The 11,162-nt window shown below is 52.4% G+C and overlaps 1 protein-coding gene across 1 annotated transcript in view; it reads left to right on the top strand.

Annotated features, from left to right (window-relative positions):
* The first annotated feature begins 498 nt into the window (after window positions 1-498).
* abtb2b (ankyrin repeat and BTB (POZ) domain containing 2b) overlaps window positions 499-11,162 on the top strand; it is a 49,752-nt gene continuing 39,088 nt past the window's right edge. The window contains exon 1 of the mRNA XM_030365323.1: window positions 499-1,904. Within this exon, the coding sequence (XP_030221183.1) occupies window positions 1,022-1,904 (883 nt within the window). The 5' untranslated portion in view covers window positions 499-1,021. The remainder of the gene's footprint in view (window positions 1,905-11,162) is intronic.

An 11,162-nucleotide genomic window follows, 5' to 3' on the forward strand; every position in this document is an offset into this window, starting at 1 on the left:
ACACACACACACACACACACACACACACACACACACAATGACAAACACACACACACACACACACACACACACACACACACACACACACACACACACACACACACACACATGAATCATGCATTTTTCAAGCATGAAAAAAATCCGCCAAGCAAAACATTCTGGTAATTCGATTAAACTCCTCTCCTCGCATACAGTGGAGATAAAACCAGATAAAGACTTCGCCTGGGCTTCCACTCGCAGATATCCCACACGCTAATGAACAAAAGGTTCATTGTTGTTCAAGCTTTAAAGTGAAATGGAGGGAAAAGTAAATACACACTCTAGGACGTAGGATTTATAATTGTTACTGTTTGTTTACGTGCCATCGAGTGGTTTACACGCTCAAACAAAGTTTTCACGGTTAGATCTCTGATTGGCTGCTCAACGCTTCTTTCACCTCCTGATTGGTGGTAGAAATACCGAGTGCCCGCCCCCTTTGCGTTTCGCTCCGGAGGTCCTGAGGACTGATCAGAAGTCCTGAGGACGTGGGAGGGATGAGTTGAGGAGTCCTGCGGGAGTTTAAACTGCCAAAACAAAACGCTCCTTCTCGGTTCGGACGTCAGATGGACTTGGACCTGACTTCTAAAGAAGCTGGGACACATTGTTATTCTCTGTACACACAGCTTCTCGTCCGGTGGAAAGTTTGAAACCCGAGCAACTCAGATGAGAAGAGGATAGCGAACTTTTTGGTGCTTGGTTTGGACCTCGACTCCTGGACTGGTGCGTCCCGGAGCGTCCCGGAACGTCGCGTCTTCTACTGAGACCGAAGCAGAGGGTTGAGTAAGTTGATCCTTGGCTAATTGCTAACTTCATTTACGCGTTCATTCGTGGTGGTTCAGGCTCCGTTTCGCTGCCCTGCGCGCAGCAGAACGTGTGCCCAGACCAGCGCGTCGCTGCGTAACCAGTCCGACCAGCTCACCCTGAAGTATCGCCTCACTCTCCCGTCAGTGGGTCAATCAGACCCACTCAAGCCAGAGTTACCATGGCAGGTATCAGCAACGCCCACATGAAGACCCTGGAGGACCTGACCCTGGACTCGGGGTACGGCGGGGCGGGGGACTCGTGTCGGTCCCTCAGCCTCTCCTCATCCAACCGCTCCACCTCGCAGCAGGCGTTCGTCACGGCCGCGCACCCCCGGGGGGGCAACTGGTGGTACTACTCCGGCTCCATGAACAGCCGGAACAACAGCTGGGACACGGTCAACACGGTGCTCCCGGAGGACCCTGAGGACATCTTCTCCAAGTGCCCCCGCCTGCCCGACCTCGAGGAGTTCCCCTGGAACGAGGAGGACGTGGCCCACATCCTGCGGAAGGTGTCCGGGGGATGCGGCACCGCTGCCCCGATCTTCTCCCCGGAGGCGGTGCGGCGCCTGTCCACGCTGCTCCGCCGCGCACTCATCCGAGTGTCGCGGGAGGCGCAGCGCCTCAGTGTCATGCACTGCCGCTGCACGCGCTTCGAGGTGCAGAGCGCCATGCGGCTCGTGCTGAGCTGGGCGCTGGCTGACCACTGCGTCGCGGCCACCGTCCGCGCCATCTCGCTGTACAGCATGAGCGCCGGGGAGCTGCTGCGGGAGGGCAAGTCCGCGCGGTGCGGCCTGCGTTTCTCCGTGGGCCGCTTCTTCCGCTGGATGGTGGACACGCGCGTTGCCGTGCGCGTCCATGAGTACGCGGCCATCTGCCTGACCGCGTGCATGGAGGCGCTGGTGGAGGAGATCGGCGCGCGCGTGCTGTCGGCGGAGAGGGGCCACCTAGGGCCCGACGGGGCCGGGTCAGCCGAGGCCCTGGAGGGGGTGGTGAACAACGACGCGGAGCTGTGGGGCGTCCTGCAGCACTACGAGCACCTCATCTGCGGGAAGAACGCGAACGGTAAGCGAGTAACGTCTGCTTCTCTGTGCGTGTTTTTGTGTGTGTGTGTGTGTGTGTGTGTGTGTGTGTGTGTGTGTGTGTGTGTGTGTGTGTGTCTGTGTGTGTGTGTGTGTGTGTGTGTGTGTGTGTGTGTGTGTGTGTGTGTGTGTGTGTGCGTGTGTGTTTGTGTGTGTGACAGTGTGTGTGCCCGCAGTGTGTGTGTGTGTGTGTGTATGTGTCTGTGTGTGTTTGTGTGTTTTAGCAGTGTGTGTTTATGTAGTGTGTGTTTGGATGTAAAACATCATGAGGGCGAAAGTCTTTCCGTCAGTTCAGCGCAGCTCGCTACTTTCCACCCGGTGTGTGTGTGTGTGTGTGTGTGTGTGTGTGTGTGTGTGTGTGTGTGTGTGTGTGTGTGTGTGTGTGTGTGTGTGTGTGTGTGTGTGTGCGCGTGTGTGTGCGCAACACGTGTGTGGAAAAGGTGGATGCCCGGTCTTGCTCCTGGGCACAATGGCAGCTCTTTGTACGAACACACATGATGGATGCATGGCTGATTCTACTGGCCAGAACAGGGTAAACACCAGCAGAGCCCGGGCCTGGTTCCCCCTCCCGGACCCTCAGACCCAAAGGGAAGACCCACGTGGGTCGGCAGTGGTTCAGGAGGTAGAGCGGGTTGTCATAACTGGAAGGCTGCTAGTTGATCCCCGGCTCCTCCTAGCTGAGGGCCGAGGTGTCCCTGAGCAAGACGCCTCACCCCGAATGCTCCGGACGGGCTGGCTGTGGCCCTGCGGGGCTGACTCTGCCGTCGGTGTGTGAATGTGTGCATGAATGGCTGTAAGTCGCTTTGGATAATAGCGTCAGCAGAATCCCCAAAATGTAAGTGTACGTTATATCATCTCTCCTATGAGGACGTGATAGAGCAGGTTTCTAAAATGGAGAGAGACGATGGAGGCCAGGAGGGAGAGGTGGAGGGGCAGAGCCATGCTCAGGAGGGCGGGGGGGGGGGGGGGGGCTCCAGTAGATGGAGTCCAGCTGAAGAGGAGCCCAGGGTGGTGTGAGCGGTGACGGAGTGACTGAGTGTGTCTCTGGTCCATCAGTCAGACCCCAGGCCCCTGGCCGCCGGCAGCCTGCTGGCACACAGCTCTGTTGTTGGTGACTTCGACCCACCCCCACCCCCCCCCCCCCCCACCCGCTGTCACTCTCTCTCTCTCTCTCTCTCTCTCTCTCTCTCTCTCTCTCTCTCTCTCTCTCTCTCTCTCTCCGTCTCTTCCCCCTTTACCTCTCCCTCTCTCCCTCTCTTTTCCGCAATCACGCACTCACTCCGTCTTCCTCTCCCTCTTACTCTCTTTCTCTCTCTCTTCTTCTCTCCATCTCTCGTACTCACACACCCCTCTCCCCTTGCAACACATGGGCTTGCCCCCCCCCCCCCCCCCCCCTGTTGTTTGCCCTCCCCCCTCAACGTATAGCGTCCACATCCACACCCCCCGCCCAACCCGCCAGCCCTCCCTCGCCTCCCCCATCATTGATCCGGGGCCAGGGGCCTGTATTGGTAAGGAGAGGCGCTGGCTTGTTCGGGGGGCTTATGCTGGGGGGGAGTGGGGTGGTGGTCTTTGTGAGGCACCAGACCCCCCAGCCCTTCTCTCGCTCTCTCTCTCTCTTTTGCCTTCTCTCTCACCCTCTCTCTCTCGCACTCTCCCTCTCTCCCTCTCTTACACAGAGCAGCACAAAGCTCTTTTGTTGTGCGCGCTTTGCAGCACACGCCAGGGAGAGAAGCTGACACATAGTGGAGTGGAGCACACACACACACGCGGGCGCACACACACACACACACACACACACTCACACACACACACACATGCGGCCCGAGAGTTGAGTCAGGTTGCAGATGTGAGCAGTGCTGTAGTTGTGTAACTGTAGGACTGCTGTAACACAACACACGTTGACAGGCTTCATCGTTCACGTGGTGAGCACTGGTGTGAGGACCAGGTGGGGCGCACACACACACACACACACACACACACACACACACACACACACACACACACACACACACACACACACATACACACACGCCAATGCTACGCTGACCACCACCACAGTTGTCATTACAGCCACTGAAAGGCTCCTCTAAAAATAGAGTTACAATAAAGTACCAAAAAGGTGAAAATAGAGTCATAAAGGAGTAACATAGAGGGACAATAGTTACACTACAATTACAACAGAGTTACAACAGAGATCCATAGGGTTACAATAGAGTTAAAATAGAGTAATGATAGTTACAACATGGTTACAATAGAGTAACAATACACATTGTTTTTCATTACAGGAAGGCATTAGAGTGTAGACTGAAGACTGACAGGAAGCACACAATGAGCATGTGCCTCTCTTCCTGTCTCTCTGCTTCTCTCTCCCTTTCACTTTCGGCACTTTACAAACACACACACACACACACACACACACACGCATACACACACACATACGGATATTTCTTTCACCCATATTGAGTGCAGGGGCAGGCCCACATCTGGAAGTCTTTAGGGTAGAAATGACTTATAAGTCTCCAATAACAGTTCTGCAAAACTCTCTTATGCTTATTCACTTCCATGCTCCCTTTCTCTCTCTCTCTCTTTCTCCCTTTCTTTCTCTCTCTCTCTCCTCCTCTCTCTTTCTTTCTTTCTCTCTCTTCCTCTCACTCTCCCTCTCTCCCTTTATCTCTCTCGCTCTCCTGCTCTCTCTAGCTCTCTCTTCTGCTCTCTCTCTCTCTCTCTCTCTCTCTCTCTCTCTCTCTCTCTCTCTCTCTCTCTCTCTCTCTCTCTCTCTCTCTCTCTCTCTCTCTCTCTCTCTCTCTCTCTCTCTCTCTCTCTCTCTCTCTCTCTCTCTCTCTCTCTCTCTGCTCTCTCTAAGACTCTCTCCCTTTCTTGGTCTCTTGGTAATTTTGTTCCGCTCCACACAATCCATTTATCTGTTTATTTTCTTTGCTCTGCTGGGATTGCTTTTAGAGGAACCTTAAGTTTGCTTGGCCCAGGATCTCATTCATTACACATGTAAGAGATTACTACACACACACACACACACACACACACACACACACACACACACACACACACACACACACACACACACACACACACACACACACACAACCACACACACACACACACATGCACACACACACACACACACACACACACACACACACACACACACAAGCACACACACACACACACACACACACACACACACACACACACACACACACACACACACACACACATCACTTACCCTTTTAGGGACTGGGACCACTGGTGTGCATCAACACGAGTCAAAAAAGGGCAGTGGTTGAGGAAGTGCTGATATTAATCTATTATCCATTGGTCATTACCAGAACACAAATCACAGCTCAGCTCTCGCAGACATAGCAGTGGTATTGATGCTGCTGCCACTCCGGGCCATTAAAGCAAATCAATTAGCAACGGTTGTCTGATTGATCTGTAGAGGAAGACGATGATGATGGAAAGTAGGTAGTGGGACGGCAGCCAGCCAGTGTACCACCAACACGGACTCTGACAGATGCCATGGTGGCGCCATTGTTTGCCGCTGTTGTTGTTCTTATTAGAGTTGTCATTCCATTGCTGAAGTGCTCTGGAGCAAGGCAGCTGACTGGAAGTATTCGACCATCGCGGCAGTGACCAAAGTGGAATATTGTTCTCACTTATTCATTATTTTTCTGATATTAAATATTGTACTTAAGGCCGTCAGATATGGGAAAGTGAGTTAAGTAACACTCTATATTATAACATTGTTGAATCTTATTAAGCCTAGTCTCAAGTTTGGTGCTAGACTAGTGAGGAGAGTGAGAATCGTTCCTAGATTCAAACGAAGAGCCACGCGTGTCCATGGTTCTGTTTGTAAATACGGCGACTAACGGCGGGTGAGAAGGCCAGGGTCTCGTGCGTGGCGGGGAGAGATGTGATTCACCCGGCTGGTCCGTTCCCTAAATATGTATTCAGAGCTGAGAGAGAGAGGCGTGGGAACAGTGGACAGAGAGGGAGAGCAGCCCGGTTCTGTGGTCGCACAGACGGGGGAAACCAGCACTCTGAAAATATCCTCCCTTCTCCACAGTCCTGGGCTGGGAGCACACGCAGCTGGGAACACACTGGAATTGCAGATGTGATGAGTGGATGTGGATGTTGGGGGGGGGGGGGGGGGTCTGTGTTAGAACAGGTATCAGAGAGAAGCCATTCTCAGTTAACGAGGAACATAAGAGCTAATCCTTAGCTACTGTGTGTGTGTGTGTGTGTGTGTGTGTGTGTGTGTGTGTGTGTGTGTGTGTGTGTGTGTGTGTGTGTGTGTGTGTGTGTGTGTGTGTGTTTTGAGTGGTTTTGTGTGGAGTGATACATTGCGCATTTGCTGATTTGAACACAAGGCTGAGACAGTTGCACACAAGGGCCAAGGATTATGTACACACACGCTCTCACACGCACGCACACGCTGTTTGTGTCAGCTTCTTGTCTGTGCCCAGCTGTGAAAACACAGCCGTCACTATGTGCATGTGGAGAGCCCGTGCCTGTCTTTGACTTATTCAATGTTTGTGTGTTGTGTGTGTGTGTGTGTGTCTGTGTGTGCGTGTGTGCACATAATCTATTTCGGGAAGGCCGTGCTTCAATGTATTTAGACAAATGTATAGGACACCAATTATATGATTACCCCCAAACAAAGAAACCACTGGGCTGTGTGAGAGAGCATATACCATTCATGCTGTTGTTAGTCTCTCTGTAGCCCTGTTCTTCCCCTCAGTGCACCACATAACGAGCCACTCTGTTGTTGACTGGCCGGCAAAAGACCAAAATAAGGCTTTCCCAATCTAGTGTGTCAGGTCAGATCAAGCCCTATCTTTCAGAGCTGTTATTTCTGTCACTGGCTGAGTGTACCCCCTGAGATATAAACGCCCCAATAGTGTTTGCTCTGTTTCTTTGCCTCATGAACACTGAGCTCCAGTATGCCTCCAGTTCATTCTGGAGCCAGTGCCTGGCTTGTCGCAGTACGTGACTGTTTTGTGGGCGGAAAGGCTTGTAATATTTTAATTGCAGATGCAGAGATCCTATGGTTAGATGAGGAGTGAGGCTGGTTGGAGTAGTGGGGGGCGGGAGGGGGAGAGAGAAAGGGTGGAGATCAGGGGATGGGGACGCGGGCAGTTAGAGTGAAACCAGATTTATCTGACCAGGGATTGACTGTAACAGCTATAACTCCTCAGTTCTCCTCATTGCTGGTGAGCTCAGATGGACCTGGTCCCACTTTGGGGGTGAGAGGGAGCGATGTGGGGGGTAGGAGGGGGAGAGAAGGAGCGACAGAGAGTGGGGGAGAGGGAGAGGGAGAGAGTGAATATGAAATAGTCAGCCAGTGGACAAAGTTCATCGATGACTACTGACCTCTCGATCACAAACCTCATTCATTCACAAAACATTCAACACACCGTGAACATAGTTTAGAGCTTAAAGTAAAGCGTAAATGCTCCGTCTTTTAAGTATGTTGGAAACATACCATCTACCATCATCACTCCTCCACCCATAACAGGGCAGTGGTGGTGGTGGGAATGGGAGAGAGCCAAACCGGAGATGGAAAAGTTGGAAAAACGGCTTTCGTAACAGGATTAGTTTATAGTTTATTTGCCAGGTTGTGCCCATGATGTCACTGTTTGTGTGTGTGTGTGTGTGTGTGTGTGTGTGTGTGTGTGTGTGTGTGTGTGTGTGTGTGTGTGTGTGTGTGTGTGTGTGTGTGTGTGTGTGTGTGTGTGTGTGTGTGTGTGTGTGTGTGCTTGTGCGTGTATACGTGTGTGTGTATGCATCTGTATGTGTGCATGTCTATAAATGTGTATGTGTGTGTGTGTGTGTGTGTATATGTTTACGCATGTGCGTGTGTGTGTGTGTCTGTGTTTGTGTGTATGTGTGTGTGTCTGTGTGTGTGTGTGTGTGTGTGTGTGTGTGTGTGTGTGTGTGTGTGTGTGTATGTTTACGCATGTGCGTGTGTGTCTGTGTTTGTGTGTATGTATGTGTGTGTGTCTGTGTGTGTGTGTGTGTGTGTGTGTGCGTGTGTGTGTGTGTGACACCATTTCCCCACACAAATCCTCCACAGTAGTGTTTGGATGTTGAGCGGGGCTATCGGTCCCATCAGCCCCTCTGTCCTCCCACAGTCCTGGCACCGGGCCTGTAACAGAGGCGTGTGTGTGGGGGTGTGTTGGGGTGAATTGGGGATTAAGAGTCAATGGGTTTTGCTGAGGACCGAATGAATGGCCGCCGGCAGATGAAACAAAGGCCTCTCGTCTCGGGGTCATGACCCGGGTGCATTAGTTTAGCTTCGGGGGGCTAGTGCTAGCCCAGCTCCTGCGTGAAGACTCCTACAGGCCCAACTCTGTGGGTGGAGGAGAGTTGGGGTGAAGGGTGGAGGAGAGGCTGGCTGGAGGCTGGAGGAGGAAAGGGTGGAGGAAAGGCTGCTGGAGGAGCGGCGGGATGGATGGGCGTGTTGATTGGGTTCGAGCCATAGCGGTTCCCTCAGGCGTGTTTATCGTTTTCCTTCGTCTCGCTGTTCCTGCTTTTTCCCTGAACATGTTGGAACAAGAATAGCATCAGAGTGTGTACTGGGATCAGAGCCCAACAACACGTAGAAGATTACCGCTAAATAGTTTGGATCAGTCTCACTCACTGCTTACTTGGATAAGTCGTTACATGATATGTGCCTCCAACTCTCTTTGACGTATTATTGTCTTCTCCTCTCATTTTCTGACTTCCCACTCTTCCACATGCCATTCTCCCTCCCTCTCTCCCTCCCTCTCCCTCCCTTTCTCCCTCTCCCCCTCCTCTGTGTATCAAACAGTGGAATGTGTGTTGTTTGTGTGTTGAGGCAACAACAAGTAAACATCGGGCTTGTTCTCTGAGGCCTGTTTGAACTTCTGGTCCATCTCCACATCACACGGGGAGTCCTTTCCCCTCGCACCGCAGTACATAACCCGACCATACCCTACCCTTTTGGGGTCAACCTCATTCCCTGTTCTACCCTTTATGGTGGCGCAGGGTCTGAACCCCCCACACACAGACAAACTCGGAACTCACCCGACCATTAAAGCTCATCAATGCCCTTTTCTCCTAAACATATCGACTGAATGCCTCTGATCTTAACTTCCTTCCATTTTTCTCGGAAAGATCTTGTTTTCTGGGTGTGCATGTGTGTGTGTGTGTGTGCCGTGTCTATGCATGTGTGTGTGTGTGTGTGTCTCTGTAAGTGTGTGTGCGTGTCAAACGGGCCGCGTCCTTCACCCCCCCAAAAGGGTTTCCACATACGTCTTATTTAGTGTCTCAAAACCAAACTTTCCCATCTGGATGGTCATGACCCCTGACCCCCCCCCCCCCCCCCCCCCCCCCCCAGACACCAATCCCCTCACCTGTTGGCTCGGTCAAGGTCGGGCTGGATCGACACCTAGTCGTTAGGGGAGTAGGGGTGCAACGGATCATCATTGATCCGTGATCCGTTCGGATCATCTATTTCGGTTCGGCACACGCATGATCCGCGGATTGATTTATGAAAAAAAAAGAATTGTGCGCATGTTCAGTCCACACACAGCCGTAACCATTCCTGCTAGTTCCAGGGACAGAGCTAACACGCTCTGGGTAAAAGTCTGCAACAGTTCCCTTTTCAATAAGCAAACAGTCCTATGGCTCGTTGTGATTTATTGTCCTCAGCGTACAACATGAAGAACAGTGGGCATGGAAAATAAAAGTAGGCTAGACTTCGGTGACTACTGTAACGCGATAACTGCTGCCTCCAGTGCTACGTCTGTTTCCATATACTCGCGCTGCCACACAAACCTGTCGCCTAGGTTACCACACAGACGTAACACGTAGCTGACATAGCGATTGCTAACATAAAGAAAAACACATAGAGCATGGCCACGCATTTACAGCGACATCACCCCGGTGTTTCACTGACAGGAGTGAAACCGAAAGCGGCTCAACAACCGCTCATCACCGCGGCATTTAAGCAGCCCCTTCCTCCACAATCAGACCGGGCTAAAGCAATCACAAACGCTATTTTTTTATTTTTTTTGCTGATCCGAAAAATGATCCGATCCGTGACTCTGATCCGAGGAACGATCCGAACCGTGAGTTTTTTGATCCGTTGCACCCCTATAGGGGAGCCACGCAGCGGGCCGCCGGCAGGAAGTGCGCAGGGTACGGTGGTCTGGCTGGGAGCCCCCTGGTGGTTTGGTGGAGGGGGAGTGGCCCCTCAGGGGCCCGCTGGCATCTGGGGCCCACATGTTGGCAGAGAGAGGCTCGCTGGAGGGGAGGAGAGAGAGGACACCTAAGTCCTAGCGCGTGCTACGTGCAAACACGCGTATTCCCAGGCGTGCAGCTTCAGCTACACACACATGTGTACTCTCACACACACACACACACACACACACACACACACACACACACACACACACACACACACACACACACACACACGTAGATTCTGTCTCTCAGTCAATCGCACATGCACATGCAAACGCAAGCACACACACACACACATGTACTGACATGCACCCGCACACCCACAGATTCTATCTTTCTCTCATTCTTCGAACACATAAACAGACACACACAGACACACACACACAGTCCATATGCTGATGCTCTCTCCCACCCTTTCCGGTCCGGTGTTTGTCCAACGCTATGCCAGTAGAAGGCTCAACCAGTTATACACGCAGACTCCCCCATTACCCGGAATTACGTTGTTTGTTCCTGTGTCTCTGGACGTCTGCTGGACGTGTGTGACTCACGCGTTCTCAACTGCACTCGCTCAGGACCTGAGGGATAAGATCAAGCTGCTGCTGAAGTGTGTCTGTGTGTGTGTGTGTATACATCTATACACATACGTTTCCTTTTCTGTGAAGCATTCCTTTGAGGACACTCAATGCATGTGGTCCTCTTTCACTTTCTCCCCTTTACTCCCTCTCCTTTTGTCTCCTTCCCAACGTCTCTCCTTCTGTCCCCTTCCCACTGTGTGTCTCTCTGCGTCTCTCTGTGTCTCTCGGTGTCTCTCTGGGTCTTGTGTGGCCATCTGTGTCTCCCTGCAGCGCCAGAGCGGTGGTCTGGCCGTTCAAGATTTACTGCTCGGTGTAGAGGCCAAGTTTCCTTGCCCGCGCGGAGATAGTCCGCCTATTGATGAAGAGAGGGATGGTCGAAGGGGGAGGGAGGGGGGAGGATGGGGGAGGCATGGCGTTGGAATCCGAGACAGATGAAGAGA

The sequence above is a fragment of the Gadus morhua genome, chromosome 9 (genome assembly GCF_902167405.1).
Source record: "Gadus morhua chromosome 9, gadMor3.0, whole genome shotgun sequence".
Classification (NCBI taxonomy): Eukaryota; Metazoa; Chordata; class Actinopteri; order Gadiformes; family Gadidae; genus Gadus; species Gadus morhua.